The sequence below is a fragment of the Toxorhynchites rutilus genome, chromosome 1, assembly GCF_029784135.1.
Source record: "Toxorhynchites rutilus septentrionalis strain SRP chromosome 1, ASM2978413v1, whole genome shotgun sequence".
In the NCBI taxonomy this organism is placed as follows: Eukaryota; Metazoa; Arthropoda; class Insecta; order Diptera; family Culicidae; genus Toxorhynchites; species Toxorhynchites rutilus.
Window position 1 is genome coordinate 75,920,199 of NC_073744.1, and position 21,154 is coordinate 75,941,352.

At 41.5% G+C, this 21,154-nt stretch overlaps 1 protein-coding gene across 1 annotated transcript; it reads right to left on the reverse strand.

Moving 5' to 3' along the window:
* Nucleotides 1-139: 139 nt before the first annotated feature.
* Nucleotides 140-20,645, reverse strand: LOC129763219 (endoplasmic reticulum metallopeptidase 1-like). Its single transcript, XM_055762103.1, has 8 exons — nucleotides 20,370-20,645; nucleotides 20,265-20,316; nucleotides 19,603-20,207; nucleotides 7,455-8,243; nucleotides 6,874-7,398; nucleotides 6,598-6,809; nucleotides 6,257-6,542; nucleotides 140-6,191 (listed from the first exon to the last, which is right to left on the reverse strand). Exons 1-8 carry the CDS (start codon nucleotides 20,376-20,378, stop codon nucleotides 6,024-6,026), a joined length of 2,646 nt encoding a protein of 881 aa, XP_055618078.1. The 5' UTR covers nucleotides 20,379-20,645; the 3' UTR covers nucleotides 140-6,023.
* Between the last annotated feature and the right edge of the window lie 509 nt (nucleotides 20,646-21,154).

The window sequence follows — 21,154 nt, forward strand, 5'->3', positions numbered from 1 at the left end:
GTCCATTTTCCCCCCGTTTTGTATTCCGCGTCACATTTATTCACGCAATAAAAGCTATACTGAGTTTCATTCCGATAATCTTTCGCTATTTGGTTTCGTGCACTTCATATGTTTCAATGCTTTCGGAATATAAAGAATCTTTAATGTAATCAAGTGATACTTTTATTACTATTATAATAGAGTTAGGAATTATGACCTCAGTACGAATTATCTATGTTCAAAGCAGTAACATTTTTTATTTTCTAAACTAGTAAGAAATTTGTTGGTTGATATTGAGAAAGAAGAAGTATCCGGAGTTTCTGAGGAATATTATTTTTTACGATTTCCGGAAAAAAATCGACAAGAAAACAACTGCAGCAGAAACAACCGCACAAAAAAATCCACAAGTGACACGGAAAAACATCATGGGTATAGGACGGTCTGTGAGACTTGGCCCGCCTCGATTCCTTATTCTCGTGAAGGACTTAGCTCCCATTATATTCACCTCAGAATGAATTTCGAAAACAAAAACTACAAAATCAATTTATTATAGAAATTATGCTTTTCTGTGGGGCATTTATACCCATGATGTTTTTCCCGCGTCACAATCTTCTAGCCTACTAGTGACATCACACGTTTTTCTGTGCAATTGTTTCTGCTGCAGATGGTTTCTTGCCGATTTTTCCGGTCACAATTTCTTACATATTATCTACTTTGTAAGCTGTTTTATCCTCAAACCATTGCCTACTAAACCAGTACATTTCTGTTTCTTCCAATCAAACAATACTTTTTTATCGCAGTTAGAATTAATATCAAACCTCTTATATTATTTGTTTTTTTTCTAAGAAAATTGGTGTATTTTTACGTTTAATTTTTGTGAACTTGCATTTATAGCTTTGGTTAAATAGCGTTAAGCGCTTCGTTTAAAATTTCACTTCAGCACTGATTTCGAAGCATCTTCGCATCGGCTGGCACCGAATTATAGTGCATTACGAAATTAATAATGTTGTTTTTACGATTGTTACTTAATCTGACATATTTGGCCGAAAAAAAATGCGACGAGTTGCGTTTTTGAGCGCTTCTTATTTGATTTGAAAAGGTGTGAATTACTGAATTAATGAAAACTTTCACCGTCTGCGATACGAATGTAAAGGGTTCACTATTGTTCCTTTTCAACTATGTATAAATGGAATTTCCACGATACATCAAACCCTAGTTTATGGAATATATAACCATAATCTTAAATGAAATGAATAATATGAATAATATGATATGATAAAACTTGTAAATCATGGTTAATCCATAGTTCAAATTAAAAGATGTATTCAAAGAAGACTTTTGCATGAAATTGGAGGCTTTAACTGGCCGATGTAAAATGATTTGATTAAGGTTGAACACCGCCTACCGGAACCCGATCGCTCTTTTGCAATGCGAGATTTTCTGGAAAATGATGAACCTATTGTGCTACGAAATTTCGAAAGCAACTGGCTACATCCGTTTCTTTACGTCTGTTTTGAATAATATGCCGAATTGCAATGGACAGCCAATTTATATTCGCTCGTAACTCTCATCATCTCGAGTATATAGTACTTTCGTGAGCATTTCTAAATGAAATAAGTGAAAAAACACACACAACAACAACTCGAAGTGTATCAGTTCTCAGGAGCAGGCGTGTTGCTGATCGTGTTGAGTTTTTGTTCATTGTTTCGGGCTTATTGCTTCGGCAGTCGCTTCTTATTGTTTCGTTTTTGTTTAGAGCTGGGTGGCGAAGGTTTTTTTTCTATCCGGCACCATGGCGGGTGCCGTGACCGATTCTGGTGAATTCAAACCGCCGGGTTCTGTCAACGGAGTGCCTAGTCGCTTGCCAAGTCATGTGAGAACAAAAGAAAATTACGGTATTTGTTGATGGCTTCTTCTGCGTCGTTCTCCTTCTTCTAGGGATCAATCTCTTCCCGATCCTTTTGTTCTGGCAGCCCAGGTTGAAATTGGACAGTATCCGCAATCGTATTTCGGTCAGCGCTGAAGATGAAGGGAAACGCTACCTTCTACAAACCATGTCTCCTGTCATTGCGGAAGGATTATTTTCTCTCAAACAGCTTAATACAAGTATCGAGGTTATTATACATCCTGCGATAAATCGAACACAAGGAAAAATCTATTGTCCTGAAGTGAAATTAGTGTCTAAGGAAAATTGTTATCCGAACAAGCTTCGCAAGGTGTTTTCGATGTTTTTTTCTATCTCAACATTTAATCAAAAGACAAAAACCAGTGAATTTCGCGGTAATGTTGTCCTCACGTTTTCTTCTGCAATCCGCCCCGACTACGTAGATATTGGGTGGCTAAGAGTTGAATGCCTGGCTTACTGTCCGTCCCCTCTAATATGCAGACGCTGTAGCAGCTACGGACATGGCCAAAAAATATGCCGAGAAACGTTTTCTCTTACCCGCTTAATAAAATGCACAAATGCGCAGGTTCTCATGAAAATAACCAGCAGGCACCATGCACGCCATGCACACGGGAGTTTAAATGTGCACACTACCCTGAGCCAATTGTGACGGAGAAGTTACGAAAGAATCGTCAAATGCGCACAGCTGCAACAGTTGACATTGTTCAAAATACCGTGAAGAGGAAGTTATCATCAAATATAAGGTTGACAACAATCTCAACTGGAATCAAGCACGTTATGCTGTCTAGAGAAAGTCCTCCCAAAATTAACGACAACAACGTTCTCCGAAGAATGCAAATTCAGGAATATGAGATCGATGAATTGAAAAGCTCGTTGAGGAATCTGCAACAAAAATTCGATAGCACATTTAAGGCAAAGGAAAAAGCTGAAAACGAAAGAGAAAGTTTGCGGGAGTACATTCTAAAAGCGGAACGGCGAATAGCCTCTTAAAACCAGGAAATACAGCAGTCTCAAGAACAGCAAAAACCTCATCAAACGCAGAAACAACAGCAAGCACAAAAATCTCAGCCACTCTCAAAAAAACAAGCGAAAAAGGAACGACAACTGCAGATAAGTCTAAACAGCATGTCACTCTCGATCGGCATCAGTTCCCTCATTGAAGATTCTACATCGCTACAAAGCACTGTCATCGATCAACATATTCACAACCCTGTCAACGGACACTGAATCACAAGGTACAAAGCTTGGCCGTATTTCCCCTATATTGCGAGAAACAATGCGGAAGCATAAGGAAGCTTATCGAATCATGCACGATTTTTCACCAACCAACACCCAAGCATCAGTATCTATGTATTTAAGCGGCACTGAAGACGAAACCGAAGCCGGAAAAAATTCCGGTGATAATTTCGAGTAGATTCACCAATTCCGACGAAGATATCCGACACGGCAATGATAACGGGCACGGAAATGGTACAATTAACGAAAACTCCCGAATGCTTCTTTGGATGCAAACATTTTAGCATCTTTTCTCCCTCGTAGCCCCTTGCCAGCCGCGTCCGGACATGATCCGGGGCACCCCGACGTGCGTTCGGTGCTTGCTGATATCAGGCAACTGGAAGCACCACAGGCAAGTTTCCAACACAATCAGAAAAATCTTTCCCTCTGGCCACGATTGATGTAACTTCTCCTCCACTCCTCCGTTTACTAGCCGCGTTCGACGCGATAACGTTCGTTCGGCGTCTGCTGGAATTGGGAAAACCGTCTGCGTATACAACAACACACACAGTGCTCTGCGCACTGATGGGCATTTCCGAACAGATTTTTGGAAGAGCTGTGTTCGTCGGTGATTTCAACGGCAGACATTTGTCCTGGGACAACCTGGGATCCAACAACACTGGTAACAGAGTTTTTGAATCGGCCTGCGAAAACGAGTTGACACCACTAAACAATGGAACACACACCCGTATCGATACTGTCGGTAATGCCAACACTGCTATAGATGTCAATTTCGCGTCGCACTCGTTGGTCAGTAGACTCACCTGAAAAATCCCCTTAGACCCTGCGAACTGCGACCACCCTCCAACCCTCATTGAACTGGATTCCACAGTTGCCAGAGTAACTGGCCGAAGCAGATTTAATATGCGTTTGACCAACTGGGTACTCTTCGGAAACAAAATGTTCAATTGTCACAATTGTTCCATGGATATTTCCGCCATCTCCCGCTTTATTGTTGAATCAGCGTCGATCACCATTCTAAGGTCCATGCTTGATCGTCCTAAAAGATATGCATATTGGTGGAATCCAGCATGTGCAGCGGCAATGAAACGACGTAGAAAACTGCTTAAAAAAGCCATGCAGCATCCTCCTGGTGATCTGAGAAGAATCACAGCCAGTGCGGTGAAAATTCAGGCTCAATCGAAAGAAACCGACGAAAATGACAAAGAATACCATTTGTCACAAAGCATTACTCGATCGCTTGAATTTGGCTAACCTTGTCAACTGATATCCGAAAGGGTTCATTGTCAAACGAACGCTCTCCCTTCTCATTTGAATGTGATGAATGTTTTTGGCCGAACGAAAACAAATAATTCATTCTCAAAACCTGAGCTTTCCGCATTGAAGCATTATTTCGGTTCATTCACTGTCATATAAGCAAGGCATACACAGAGCAGGTGATGGGAGAGCATTTCCTAATGCCCCTTACTCATGTTTTACATGAGTAACCTTACCTTACTCTCACAGTAATGCGAGGAGCGTAAGAATAAAAGAAATAAGAAATTCACTCTCACCAGTTGTTCCTCTGTTTTTGTATGAAGACAAACCAAGGCATTATCAGGTGTCAATTGAGTGTCGGTCACTAGTTCAATTGATAGGATCACACGTAAATCTCAAATAACAGCATGACAAGCGGCTTGCATGAAGGTGGGGTTATTCAATCGAATGGAAGGGATACTGTGAAAAGAGATCCGTATGAGTGAAACATGCTCGTACATCAAAGTAGCCAATGAGCCCGCGATATTCGTATGAGAAGTGTTGTCATCAACAAGTGTGTTCACATCTACATCTTATCATACGGAATTAGCAGAGCAGATGGGACCAAGGCATTTTTTTCGAATTCAGCCAGTGCACTTCTCATAATAGAATGTGGGAGAAGCAAACACTCGTTCATTCAAGCAGCCGAAACTCACGCCGTGAATAAGGTGATCACACTTGTTTGGGTTCCCAGTCATGTCGGTATTCATGGAAACGAACTGGCAGACCGACTGGCTAACATTTGGAAATATAAAGAGATCAGGGTCGGCATTGCGCATTTCGAAACGAGTAACTCGTTTCGAGAAAATTCGAACTCAAATCGAAATGGTTTCAGAATTATGAATATTTTTCAAGTTCATATTTTCGGTGTACAAGATTTAGAGCAAAATTTGTCTCATAGAGAAATGTAAAATATTTGGGTTCGTAAACAAAGCTGGTTAAAGGCATGTCAAAATGGTCGGAAGGAACAAAAATCACTCGTTTCGAAATGCGTAATGTCACCCCAGCACTTTTGCGGTAAAACTGAACAGCCAGTTTGTATCACCTGCGGAGTGCAGCTCACTGTTCAACACATGCTCGCCGAATGTAGAGCCTAGGAAGAACATCGACAACAATTTCGTCTGAGTCATTCTCAGCACGACAACCTATCCCAAGAAACCGATAACGAAACAAAGCTTATACAATTTTTGAAGACCACTGGGTTATTTAATCAGCTCTAGATGTTACAGCGAGGCAAAAGCCTTAAGTGCTACGCCTCTTAAAATCAAATAATAAAAAAAAACACACACAACAAAACGATAGTGCGTGTTTCTACTTTCTAGAACTAACGTACGGAAAAAATGGCTCAAGTCTCGAAAGCAAATGGCTCAACTATAAGTGTCCTTAGATTAGACGTGAAGTTGTGTTACCTCTTCTGCTATCGACTCGAGTATATACTATCTGCAAAGTATCAAAAATGGGATGAATGTATCTATTGACTCAACATACTGAGGAAGAGCATCTAAAGCGTCTACTCATAAATACATTCTAATTCAAACCATTTGAGGTTGTCATAATCTTTGAACATGGAAACAATATTCTGTTTAGATTAAATTATAACCTAAAGTTAGAATATATAACTATTGACAGCGGCTACAGAAGGAACAACATGGGCCCATGTCGGAACACGAGCCAACAGTTTGTTAAAAACAGGCGTGTGCTGCTTTTGGTGCTCCCAAAACGTTGTTGTCACGGTTAGATCCACCAATGGACCATCATAATTTGAAATTTCATGCTAAAAACGATCGAAATTTGTAAACTCAGAGTAATTATAGTGAAAACAAAAGGTTGTGTACTTACTCTCATATGTAACGTGAAATTTAGTGGAACGGGATTAAGCCCACTGCTTATAAGTACGAAATACCCGCGTTGGCTATTGAATTCGATGGGATTGGGCAGCTCGTCCACTAAATCCCAGTTGACGAGCGAAGCTCCAGCTTTTGGACCAATAACCAATGCACACTGGTGGTCTCCGTGCAGCGTCAGTTGCAATCGATACTCGTTCTCGGAAATCTTATCTTTACCACTCAGCAAACACTTCACCGATGTATGTATGATCGGTGGCGGCGATGGAATCCAATAGTTTCTGTCGAGTAAGGACATCGAACAACTTCATCTAATTTTCACTAACAAACACTTACTCGAACAACACCTGGTGCCATATGGAGTAGAAAGGAATAGCACAGAATAATTCCTTCTCGCAAGTTACTATTTCACGCATTGGAGTGATCCCATCGGGCATTGCTATTCCCTCGATCGTCTTCTTAGCATTGCGGTCAAGTTCTTGAAGTAAATACCCAGAATCGGTGTATCGAACTCCACCGTTGTAGTCGTGGAACGTTCGAAGCGTATGCTGTTGGATGAAATGTTATAGATAATCTTGATGAAATCGAAAAAACATCAATCTTGATACTAACCGTTATATAATGCCTCTGAACGGTAGGAGCCTTCAAGCTATCGTCTCTGTAGGGGAATCCAATATGGGTGGATGAAGCGAGCAATAAAGCGATACATGTTATTGCTACCAGCTCTCCGATGAGTTTGTCGGTCTTTTTCAGTAGAAATATCAACGGAGTCATATAACTGGTTGAGAGCAACGTGAGACAGGTCGCCATGGCTCCTATTATCAAATCCGGATTGATCGATGCTCCTATGCGACCGGTTATTGGAATGAATAGGTTCAGTACCATATGGTAGAACTGAGTGCTCCATAGGATGGCGAATATTTGGAAGAGCAAATGTATATAAAGCCACTTGTGAACAGAGTTTTGCACACCGAACATCGAGATCAGGGTGTTCGATAGGAGTGAGAAGAAGATAAGGACCATAAATATGTACGCTATTCGGTAGCCTGTGAAAGTAATGCCTAGGGTTAGCATTCCCCAGAATAAGTTCACACCATTCAAGCGAGCTTGAACTTTTAGTGCGAGGCTAAGTGGTGTCTGGAAGCATGAAATTATTGAGATAAGAGTTTTGAAATTAAATAACACTTACTTACCGTTTTGCTTCCCAATATTTTGCTACACAACATATGTGTTAGACACTGGAAGAGCAATGCTGGGCAGCAGTACACCCCCAGAACTAGGTTCGTGGACGAATACCAAGACATGGAACGCCCTATCAAGTCAAGCTGGTATCCAATAAAAAAGCAGACCAATCCACTAACAACCACTCCGACCAATGTTGCCACAAACCCTACTACTGTTTCGGAGCGAATTTGTTTCCCATGAGTGCCACTTGTTGATCGAGCTAGTGACAAAAACGGGATAATAATTGATAGTAGTACTACTGATAAATTGATCATAAGCCCCACTTCTGCCGAGTACGAAATGAAAAACAGTCCCAGAAAGTCGAAGTATACCGTATGTTCCGACTTTTGGTGAGGGTTGGCAAGGTTTTCAGAATTGGCAATCGCTTTGGTAAGGGACAATATATTGTCCCCGGTACGTTGCAGTACTGCCATTGGAATATAATCGATAGAATCGTACGTCGTGTGATACCGATAACCGTTAGCAGTATACGCGAAATCCATTCCAGGTATACCACCCGCATCACGGAATACGCGAAAATCTGTATCTGAAGGAACTACGCCCGATTGGAACACCTCTTCGGCTGCTGCCTGAGCATAGGGATACATAATAGCCTTAGCGTACATTTCTATCAACCAAGGGTTCCTCGGTCCACTTTGGAACAGCATTTCTTTGCCGCCAGAGCCCGCAGATTCTAGATTGATGAACGCTCGTACTTCTTTGGCCCATTGGTGTGACGTGATGAAACCATGGGATGCCTAAGAGAAAAAAAAAGGAAGTGGGCTATATCTATGGTATAACCGCAAGGGTGACGTAGGACTATCGTTGATTTAGAGATCATTTGTTTGAAGTTGAATCTGAATTCATTCTGAATGAATGAATATTTGGGGGACTTCGAAAACGAGAGCGTTACGTTGGAGGCACAAGGTTTTATGCATCCAATATTGGATACGGAAATATCCTACTGATGGGGAAGAATAATCTTCAGAAGCTATCCTGTTAATTGTGCTTGATTGAAAAATCACAAAACCAAATGTATTTGGTCACAGTGTTACATGGATAGAAAACATTCAAATAAACTGTTTCACATGAATGTAATTTTAAATTCCCAGAGGAACTGGCAGATTATTTTCAGTAACGATTAGATATTTCCACATTTTCCTCGATACTGGAAGCCCACTTGATTGAAACATATTTGGTCACAGTGTTACATGGATAGAAAACATTCAAATAAACTCTTTCACATGAATGTATTTTTAAATTCCCAGAGGAACTGGCAGATTATTTTCCGGATCTTTCTCGATGCTGAATGGCATCCAAACGGAAAGAATTCCGCGCGTGTATGTGTGTGTGTAGCGGCTGCTTCGAGATCTTCCCGGGGAACTGTTTGTGGCATCACTCTCCTCCTGATGGATTCCCTTCTGGCCTAAGGTGCACAAACAGGCTCTTGGTGACACCGTTCATCCGCGCTTTCATGATAAACGAAGAGCTTCACCACAACAGCGACAACATGCTCCAATCGCTGTTCAATTTGAACTGAGTGGATTTCCGAGCGGCGCTCGCTTATATACCGATTGGTGATTTCAATAGCCTGTTTTGAAAGCAGTTTTAAGACTATTGAAACAAGTTTTTGGATCAGAAAGTAACAAGTATAGAACGCGTAGACATTTTATCTTTCGAATGAAGTGTTTATCATACCATTTCGTTCAGTTGTTTAGGAGCTATTAACGCTCAAAATCTCGGTCTCCGGCGTAACGCTTTCGTTTTCGAAACTTTGATTTTACACCCCGGTATAGAAATGAAAGACGTAGTCCTACGCCAAAAAACAAAATTCGAAAGTTGTTGATCAAATTTCAGCTTTCCAGTTCTTTTATTTGTAAAGATCAATTGCAAAAGCTCCAAGAAGCTTTTTTATTGAGGCAATGGAACTTAAATTGTACAATTCACTGTTTTCTTTCGGTTACAAAGTGTTGCTTACTTAACGAATGGACTGTAATTTTTCACGCTTAATATTTGTCCTTAAATTTTTTTCCACGGAATCGCACATTGGATGAAAAACAACTTTCTTTTCTGGCTATAACTATATATTTAGTAATACTACATTTGATTTATTTGATTGGATAAAATTCACGACTATACGCATCGGAAGCACAGTGAAGAATAAAAAAATGGCTACCTTTAATCCCCGCCTCGTGCAGCTGCAGTTTCTCGCTGGTACTGCGTGTTGTTAGATTCAGCAGGTTGCATTTGTTGATGCACTGGAAGGAATGTATTCATGGCGAACGGCTCGAACATTCTCCTCCGCGGGAAACTAGCATTTTCTGATCTCTAGGTTATTCAATATAGGAGCGGCAGCTTATGAATTGGTCTTCTCAGCAAACCCACCTTAGTTCGAACATCCACCACACGGATCAATCTATCTGCTCCTAAACAGGCTGATTCGACCTTCCCCAACCTCCATTCCTGAAGAGGTAAATTATCATCTTTGATAACCACCACTGTTCCAGGTAGAATGTTGTCCTTCCTTTTACTCCATTTTTGCAGGACCGGTAACTCCAACAGGTATTCTTCAGACCAGTGCTTCCAGAATTCTCGACGCAGATGCTGGACATATTGCCATCTGGAAAGTTTATTCACCGGGGTTCCATCATAACTACGCTCCGAAATGGCAGTCAGAGGGCGATCGATCATAAAATGACCTGAGGTTAACGGCTCGAATTCCGACGGATCGTCAGAAGGACCATATAGAGGCTGAGATTTAAGCTGAGCTTCGATTTGACAGAGCAAGGTCGAAAACTGGGACATCGTTAGGAGGCTTGATTGTCACTTCTTCTTAAAGATGGTCTTGAAGCTCTTCATACCTGCCTCCCAGCTCCCGCCCATGTACGGGAATCATCTTCCATTCAATCTGCCAAGGTTGACAGAACATGAATATCTTGAAGTCGGTGTCTAGCTGCTTGAAGAGACAATTCGTTTAGTTCATTCCGCACCTACGAAATTTGTCCGATTATCGGAAAATATTTTCTCCGGGACACCACAACGAGAAACAGATTGCTGTAGGGCCTCCAGATGAATGCCTCTGGTGACCATGCAAACGAAGATGCACACGTATCCCTTCACAGGTGCTAGCCTTCTTCCAGTTTACTTGATAAGTATAGGACCCGCGAAATCCACGCCAACCTCTATGAAAGCCGGAGCTTTATCGCACCTTGCAATAGGAAGATCCCCCATGAACTGACCAGCACACGGAGGGTTAAGTCTAAAAAACCACACGCAATTCTTTGTTACCTTGAGAACAGCTGAACGGACTCCTGAAATCTGGGCCAGCAAAGCAGATGGCCCTATGTGAAGGTTCTCGGTGTACTGTCTCAATCATGCGTTGAACGATTTCTTCTTTATTTGGTAAGATCCACGGATGCTCAACTCCATGGGACAGGCTTGAATGTCACAGTGGTCCGCCGACACGAATCATACCATCGTCCAAAAAAGGATTCAACTTAGAAAACCTTTCACAGTATTCACTGGACTTCATCATGATTATCTCTCTACCAAAATGTTTCAACTTAACTACTTTGATGATAACCTTCAAAGATTGGTGCAAACACACTGGGAAACCGTCCTGTGATTCTCCTCTTGGCCATCTTCTCCATCGCATTCCGGCAAAAACGCAAGACATATGCCAAAACTCGTTGAAGCTTTTTGAAAGATGCGAATTTGTGGAACACCGGTAAATATTCCAATGTCACAATCGTGGAAGCTACAGTGGCTCGCCGCATCTCAGGATGATCTTCATCGGGTAAAAGCTCTGGAATGATCATCTGATATTGCTCGCTGCGGTGGAACAATGGACCGTTCCACCAAAGGTCGTTATTCTCAAGAACGTCAGTCGATTGGCCACGCGACACTACATCGGCTGGATTTTCCAGCGTATTCACATATTTTCACTTAAAGTGTGTACCGGTAGAGTTTATCTCACTAACCCGGTTCCGTACGCTACACGCTTGATTTTCCAAATCTGATTAATGTGGAATGTAGCTTATGAAATGCTTAACCTAATTCAATCAATAACTGGAAATTTTCAATTTTGCGACTTGGTCCTCTCTGACTTAACACCGACCATATAGACTGCAGATCTCTTTTGTTGTAAGCACCAATCTTCATAACATCGTTCAGCGACCGACCAGATACCTTAGCAAACGCATCGAACACAACGCGACACTTGGTAGTTGTATTAGAAGGTCGCAGAATCGCATGATGAGGCAAGAACCATTCAATGATACCTGTCAGATCCTTGCTAACATCCACTTCTTTGCAATGATCTTCTCGTACTCATCCATAAGGTCTTGATATTGCTTCCTTGCATCTGGGTGCTGCGAAAGTTTTTGTTCTAGCGCATAGAACCTTCTCAATGCAAGTGGCCTGGAATCTCCCAACTCGCTTACGGACTCATTCAAGGGCAGTTGGACGATGTATCGCCCGGAAGCATCTCTACGATGAGTCGCCTTGTTCTTCACATTCCTCTTCTTCGGTACTACCGACAGCGACATTCTCTATTTCCCAGAATCGTTGTATGGACTGACTTAATTCATCCATCGTTACGGTGTGCAAGTAAACTATTCCATCAGATGCCACACTTTGATCATACACTTCACCGACAACCCATACAAATTGGGTCTCACGAAGTATGGGAAGATTGTGAGCCAACAAGAATTCTCCGGGTAGTAACAACTTGAGAAACCATTCGCTAACCAAGAGTATATTCACTTTACTTGAATGGAAAAAGTTTGAAACTGCTAGCTGAAATTCAGTAGGAATTTATAATGCGCTGATATCGATCATCGATGATGGGAGATCTGTAGTCACCTTTTCAGACAGTTTGCCTTCGCTTGAAATTTTTTGTACCTCGATGAAAGATGTATAACCCCGCAATTTGATGATTGAATCTTCATACTGTTCACCCCGAATGCTATGAAGTTCGATGAATCAAATTTCAAACCAAACTTATTTGCTAAAGAGCGTGTAATTAAATTTACTTGAGAACCACTGTCTAACAATACTCTACACGAATGCAGCTGGTAGTTTTATTGGATAAAAACCACCGCTGTATGCAGCAGCACTTGTTGCATGCGAGTAGCCAGGCTTGAACATGTGGCCGTCGCCAGAGTCGATGTAGATGAATCTGCCCATTCCGCTACTGTCTTCGGGAACGACTTGATTGGTGGATCCTGAACATGATTATGTTTATACTCGGCATGAAGAAGATTATGGTGGCGACGTTTACACTTTTGACTAGATTTCTCCGATGAACAATTGATACCACGGTGACCTTTCCTGAGACAATTAAAGCAAACATTCCTCTCTTTTACCTTAACCAACCTCTGAGAAGGAAAAGCCTTAAACTCTGAACACTGATAATTAGCATGTACCTTTCCGCAAAAATCACAATTCATTTCCGATTCGCTTAATGAAACAGCAGTATGGGCTTTCTGCACTACAGGCTTGTATACTGCAGGCCTCGACCTTTTCCAGTATGAAAGTTTCCTCCTTCAGGAACTTAAGCATCTCGAAGTATGTTCAGTCTGGGAACAAAGACTAGGTTGTGGTGGACTGTATTTTCGGGAACTTCTGAGCTCGGGACCAATTGGCTGAACGGGTGGAGCTCTCGTCGGGGATCGTAGTCGGATGCGGGTTGATTCGCTGGATCGGAAACCTTGAGAAAGGCTTTTACTCTTTCGGAATGGCTAGAATGTAGAAGAAAAAGATGGCGGAAAATAACAACTTTAAACCTAATTTCTTTTCTCTTCTACAATTCCATCTTCTTTTTTTCGGAGCTGTTCGGTTGCTGCTGCTTCTTCCTGTTGGTTCTCCGATGTTGTCGCGATGGTTGGTGAAATTGTGGCGATTTTCGGCAGCGCACCTTGCTTTTATAGGCAGCGCACCTCGCTTTTATACCGTTGGGACGGAACATAGTAGTCGGGTAGTTCACCGTGCTTAATGGTTGACTCCGCACATCGATGTGCAACGCTGCGGCTAGTAACGGGTATTTCAATAGGGACGCTACAAAGGTAGACCGATAGGGACAGCAAACGACGCCATATTTTTTCCCGCTCTCTTGACATTTCTCTTCAGTAAGGTGTGCCTTTTCATAATGAAAAGATACTCGATCCAACGAGTCGAAATTATAAAAATTTACTACCGAAATTCGGAGTCAATGGCCTCAACTTTAAGAGCGCTACGTCCAATTTATGGTCATCATAATCGTCCTGCCAGATCAATAATTGAGCGTCTAGTGGAAAAATTTGAATCCACAGGCACAGTACAAAATGTTCCCGTACCAGTGAGACAAAGAAGTGCCCGTAGTGTCAAGAATATTGCTGCCCCTAGCGCATCAATTGAGGAAGACCCAAATCGGTCTCTCGCACGTCGTTCTCAAGCGTTGGGCATCTCTGTGACGTGGTTGTGGCGAATTTTGCGGAAAGATCTTGACCTACATCCTTAAAAGATCAAATTGATGCATGAACTGAAGCAGCTTGATCACCAGAAGCGTCGTATGTTCGTGAATTGGGCTGAGCAACAACTTGAAAATGATCCGGATTTTCATCGAAAAATCATCTTCAGCATTGAGGCTCATTTCTGACTGAATAGCTTTGTCAATAAGCAAAATATGCATTATTGGTCAGGCAGCAATCCACACGAACTCCATGAGTCACCATTGCATTCCGAAAAAATACGGTTTGGTCCGGCGGCGTCATTGGGCCGTACTTCTTCCGTGATGATCAAGACCGGCACGTTACTGTGAATGGGAAACGCTACCGCTCAATGATAAACGAATATTTTTGGCCCGAATTGGATGAAATGGGCTTGAACAATATGTGGTTTCAACGGGACGGCGCCACAAGCAACACTGCGAATTTTACAATTAATTTATTGAAAACCAAGTTTAGTGAGCGTGTTATCTCATGAAATGGCCCAGTCAATTGGCCACCTCGGTCGTGCGATTTGACGCCGCAAGACTATTTCCTGGGGGCTACGTCAAGTCTATGGTCTATGCCAACAAGCTTGCGACGATTGATGAGCTTCGTACGAATATCGAACGTGAAATTGCAATAGTATCGGTCGATTTATGCTTTTGAGCGTGCTCGTGGTGGCCATGCAAAAGAAATCGAGTTTCTCACATAATGGCATAAAATGTACTTTGACATGAATAAAGAATTTCACTGATATCCAAAACCGTTTTTGTTTTATTTAAAAAAAAACTTTTGTAGCGCTCTAATTGAAAAACGCGATAGTTCGGTACCTTCATTCGGTGCAATTCTTCGGCAATAGCTTCTCAACTGGCGCTGTTGAAAGCATTTTTTACGTCAATCGTTATTATAGCACAATATTATTTCCGCGTATTTTCTGCTTTAAAGCTTTTTTGGTCGCTTCGGCAACTAACAGGATAGCATCCATCGTGGGGTTGTATTTCCGGAACCCGAACTACGTCTTCGAGAGCCCGTTAGCACTTTCTGTGCACTTCGTCAACCTGCTTAAAATGATCTTTTCCAGCAGTTTTCCAAGTGTATCCAGTAGACAAATGGGTCTAGAAGAGGGTTCCCCTGGCAGCTTTCCTGGTTTTGGTAACAGCACCAGTTTCTGTCTCCTACAAATATCTGGGAAGCATCCTTCATCCAGACACTTTTGCATCGTTGCTTTAAAAGGGTCGGGATTTGAGCGGCCACATGTGGGATCCCGTCGGGGCTAGATGCTTTATTTACTTTCAGTTTTTTTTTGCTGCCACCAACAGCTCTTCTGTGGACACTCTCTCGACGTGTTCTTCATTATCACTATATGGTGTTGGTGACTAGCTCATCGGATACATCACCACCCTATATGCATTGCCCCAATGATTCGCATCGGCATCGCGGCATAGCTCTCTGAAGCAGTTGATCTTGCTAAGTCTTATTTCATTCTTAAGAGCGACTATTGCTGTTTTGAGTACTTCCCTGCGCTCCACTCTGTCGGTAGCATTTCTGGCCCTTTGCATTCTACTCCTGGCTCGACAACAGTTCGATCGAAGGGAGTCAATCGTCTCGTTCCACCGATAAACTGGGCGACGTTCGCTTTTCGGTATTAGTTTTCGTGGCATGGTAACGTCACATGCTCTCACTATCAAATTTCACAGTTCGCCGACACTGAGACTGGTGACTGTTCGTTCCTCTCGGAGTGCTCCAATGAATAGATTCTTGTCGAATCCCTTCGACTTCCACCTCCGACTTTTTATTCTTATACTTTCTTTCTTATTTTAGATGAATTCTGACAGCGGACAGTGTAGCGGATTGCTTGATGATCGCTGAGAGTATAATCATCAACTCACACTCCAATTTAATTCCAACGTCGGACTGCAGAAGGTAACATCGAAGATTCATTCTCGACCGTTTCTATGAAAAGTGCTGGTGGAGCTTTCGTTGACCAGTCTCACATTCAGTTTCGCCAGGGGTTCCAGTAGACTAAAACCCATCGCATTTGTAAATCTATTCCCCCACTCCACTGCCCATTCGTTGACGTCTCCGCCGATGACTATGGGACTCCGTCCAATGAGCTCTTCTGTTAGGTCATATAGCATTAGATCGAACTGTCCTATTGTCCATCTCGCGGGCTAAAGCAGCTACATACGGAGATTCCGTTTATTTTGCATATCACGAACCTTTCGTATGCATCGGATACCACTTCCTGGATGGGATATCTTCCCATCGTCGTCCGTGCAGCTATTCTAGCTTTATCGGTCAACCAGTTTCGTTTATCTGGAGGTACTTAATACGGATCTGCTACGATCGCCACATCCCATTTGGTTTCTGATGCGGCTTTCCATAGCAACTGTTGTGCAGTGTTGTAGTGGTTGAGGTTTATCTGCGTTACCTCCATTTAGTTATTGTAGCGGGTTCTTCTTCTGTCGTGCTGAGCATGCATCTTGGAGGGTTAGTACAAGCTTTTGCCAAGTGTCCCTTGTCACCGCATCTTACGGTGGGTTCAGGCTAGTGATATATTCATGTGAAGAAATATGATGATATTTATAGAAATCACATCAACCGTTTGCACTACCGCGAACTTATATGAGGAATATATTCATATTTTCGTTGAATTTATTCACCTGAAGTAGAACTGCATCCAACTTTAGTGATTTCTCACCAGTGGAAATTTACTAGCGTTTACATACGCCTGAATTTATTTTATTCATAGTGTTTATATATACCACAAAAAAGTGTATCATATATATTCTCTCCCGTTCACATCTATTTTCGCGTGAATAAATCCATCTATAGCTATAGATGTCCCTAATGACGGGTTTACATTAGGGAGATCTATAGCTATAGATGGATTTATTCACGTGAAGATAGGTGTAAACGGGTGAGAATAAATATGATACACTTATTCGAGCTATATATAACTTGAATAAATTCAGCATATGTAAACGCTTGTGAATTTATCACTGGTGAGAAATCACTAAAGTTGGATGCAGTTCTACTTTAGGTGAATAAATTCACCGAGAATATGAATATATTCATTATAGAAGTTCACGCTAGTGTAAACGGTTGATGCGATTTCTATAAATCTCATCATATTTCTTCACATGAATATATCACTGGTCTAAACCCACCCTAATGTAAACCTGTCATTATACAAAGGCCTGATATATCAGGTTCTTTGCAGCACATGGCTTGGTCCATGCATTTGAAGCACCTCAATACTTGCTGAGTAGCTCTCAGGGAGCACACTGTCCACCCGACTTCCATTTTACCAATATCCAACAGCTTGCTTGCTGCGATCCTATATAGTCTTAGGCCATGTTCTCACTGCAGCGGGGCGTCAACGTGGCGTGAGCGGGGCGTGTTCACTTCTCGCCACGATATTTTAATTCACTCACATTGCACCGTACCAGCGGCGTGTTCTATGAAAATTGTCAATGTGTGTTTTTGAATGAAAGGATGAAAATTTGTTTATTTTTCAATATTCCAACATCGTTGGATGTATCCGGCTAAACACTCGGAGGGTGAAAAACGTAAAAAATAAAACAAAACAAAAATTTTTAAATTATGTCACTACTACAAACAAACATATGTTAAAGAGAAGCGGAGAAGTACAAATATCGCCGGCGTGAAGTGATTTCGTTTGCACGCCAGCCACACGTCAAAACCACGCTCACGACACGTCAGCCTGGTGTGAACACATCGGTAAGAACACACACGATTAATCGTAAGCATCACACGCCCCGCTCAAGCCACGCTGACGCCCCGCTACAGTGAGAACAAGGCCTTATGGTTGCTGTTTGAGTGTCTCCAAATGCTTCCCTCAGCCGAATTGCTAGGGAGATTTCTCCCAGCTCGAACTGTTCATTTAGGGCTTCTCTCAACTCGGCTTCTGTAGTGATCTCATCCAGGTTTTTGCATTCGAGCACTATTTCTTGGGACTTTCGCTGTTTCTCTTTGCATTTCTCAATGAGATCTTTCAATTCCGAGCTTTCAATCGTTTGGTCATTTTTCAGTTCGAAAAACATTTCTCCTTTTTGGATTCGCCTCTGGCCACGGCCACTCCTTTTGCCTTCCGAAGAATCTCGGCATAGGTCGCAGTGCCCACTGTACCCACAATCAGAGCATCTAGCTTTGACCTCTTCTGTTTAGGCTTTGGTTTGTCCTTCTCCTTCTCTTCTTTTTTCTTCCGTTCAACTTTTTGCCACTCATTTATCTCTGCATTGTTTTGTTTCTTTTCATAGTTGGTTACTTAGCTACCATCTTTTTGTTTTTTGGCAATCCTTCTCTCTCCAGGAGTTTGCCTTTTCCTTTTGATGGTTAATGGGGTCGAGTCGCTCGTTGGTTTCGGAATCGCTCCTTTCGGCTCACTCTGCATAGTTTCTTTCAACGCATTCTCCGCCTTTTCAGCTCTTGTTCTCCAGGATTGCTGTTAGCGTTCACTTACATTAGATGTCATCATCAGACAGTACTGTAGCGTTGTACTTTGAGGACCAGGGTTAGCGTCTGGTGTTCAATAGGCTGTAGAAAGTGGGTGACAGTGAGACGAGAACACAAGACAAGCTAATGAGCGGAAAAAATCTCATACTAGACCTCTCAAGAAAAACAAAAATCGACTGCATACAGCAGATTTCGCGAGTTCCTGACTCATCTTTGATAAACCATTATTTTGTCCTTCTTGAGCCTAGCGTATTCAGATAGTGTTTGCTATTGGCTTCATAATCTATACATTACCACACTTCGTGATTTATTTCAAACTGGTAGCATCCTCTCTAGGTGTCCACAACGGCAGATGTCCATGAAATTTGTTATGTGGAGATCTTTAGCATATTTATCAAGTTGTGGTTGGACGTAAATCTAATTATCACGTGTATAAAGTCACGGATTACGATCCAACCGATTTAATCTTCTGGGCTGGCTCGACTGTGGAAATAGCCACAATTTCGCAATATAAAATTACAGAAAGTTTTTACAAAAAATATTACACCCAGTTTCAATTAGAAAAAACAGCTATATTCCATATTTTCATAAATTCTGAGGATGAAAAAAACAGGAAATTTGACTGTCGATGTCAATAGTTTGCAAGTCTAGTTGCACTTGAAATCAAATATTGTACATAAGGCGTGGTACACAAAACACCTGACGCTGAAAATCTGGATTTTGTACTTCTTAGGGTGTGTTTAGACTAGTGATATATTCATGTGAAGAAATATGATGAGATTTATAGAAATCGCATCAACCGTTTACACTAGCGTGAACTTCATAATAAATATTTTCATATTTTCGGTGAATTTATTCACCTGAAGTAGAACTGCATCCAACTTTAGTGATTTCTCACCAGTGATAAATTCACAAGCGTATGCTGAATTTATTCAAGTTATATATACCTCGAATAAGTATATAATAATAAATCCATCTATAGCTATAGATCTCCCTAATTAAAACCCGCCATTAGTGAAGTTTCATGAATTGAATATTTGTTGAGTGCAAGAAATTGAATGCAACCGTTATATAAGAGAATATTTAAATGTACAAATTATTTTTACCAAACAGCAACAATCACACATATTCCTAATTCTAATACTATAGAAAAAACAAACGCAAAAAATACCTGTAGTGGAGTTTCCTCTGCGCCATTAAAAAGAAATATTATCGAAAACCGATTGCGTTCGGCTTGCCGGGACAAAACTCGTAGAATTTCTAGCATCACTGCGCAGCCGGACAAATCATCGCTGGCCCCTGGGCTGTTTGCAACAGAATCGAAGTGACAATTCAGTAGTAGCGCGTCGTCCTGCTTTTTCCCAACCAGCTTGACAACCACATTCTGAACATTGCGGTATACGCTGGCAGCGGATTTGTTCATATAGACGCCAACATAACCACCGGATACGACCTGTTTATCAACTGCGATATGCTGATTCTTGTTCCTTAACTGATCGATGTAGGATATTTCTCGTAGCAGGAAGTCTACCGCGAGAATCTCGTTGGCGTAACTTCCGGTAGGCTTTGGCCCGAAATCATTCAAGATCTTTAAATCTTTGTAGGCTCGCTCAGCGATAAAGGCATTTGGATATTTTACCAGGTGAGCGTTGCGGAGGGCATCTGGTAAATGTGAATTAGTGTAACTAGTCAGATTGCCAATGAAGAGAATGATGAAAATTCCACCAATACCCCACCAGGACGATATGCTGTGAACACTTTTTGCCTTGGAAAAATCTTCGAACAAAAAAAAACATTATTCACTGTATTGCTAAATGTAATAATCAACTCTACCTATATCAGGGTCAAGAATTTTTCCCTTTACTCCTTTTTGATTCCTGTTGGGCTGCAGAAAAGAGTAGAGTAAATTTATGTAATCCATCGGATTTTTGCGCTTACCCGAAACATAGTCTATCCTGTGCAGTTCCAATGCAAATATTGAGCGGATTATGCGGCACTGCAGACAAAATTTCTGTCAACTTTCAGTAGACGAAAACGGAACATAGAAATTTAATCGTTGGTTTATGATTAATTCAACCTTCCCACTCGCGTCTCGAGATTCGAATATATGTTTCGTTGGGTCATTGGATTAAAATAACATGTTTTACTATATTCTTACAATGCACTGTATCTTTTCTAGTGAAAACTCCTGTCAGAATGCGACATAATAAAAATTCTGACATGACACGCAATCCAAGCACCCATACTACCATGTTACGTCTTCTTTGTATTCATGCAAATGCTACGAACGGGTAATCAAAACAGAAAACACATGTTTCGTTATTTTGCCGGCTCTTCTGTAATGATACGGCTGATATACGCAGAACAGTGTTAGTGAGCTCTTTCAGTTGGCTACGGAAAAATTGCGCTCAATGAGAAAATCAATGAAAAAGATGAACTAGCGGAAAACGTGGTTGGGGATCGTTGGATGACGTATCGTATCCTGTCGTGGCGTTACTGATGTATAGAAAATAAAAACTTAAATATACTAATATTTAAGAATACTAATAGAAACTTACTTTCTGGAAACAGATTTCATATCTAGGGATACCATCTGGTCGAAGTTTAAAATCAGGACACATGTCACAGTTACGAATATGATCTGGAGACGAATGAAATGTGAAGTTTAAAGCCTCTTAAAAACCAAGAAAAAGAATATGACCAAACCATTTCCTCCCTTTGAG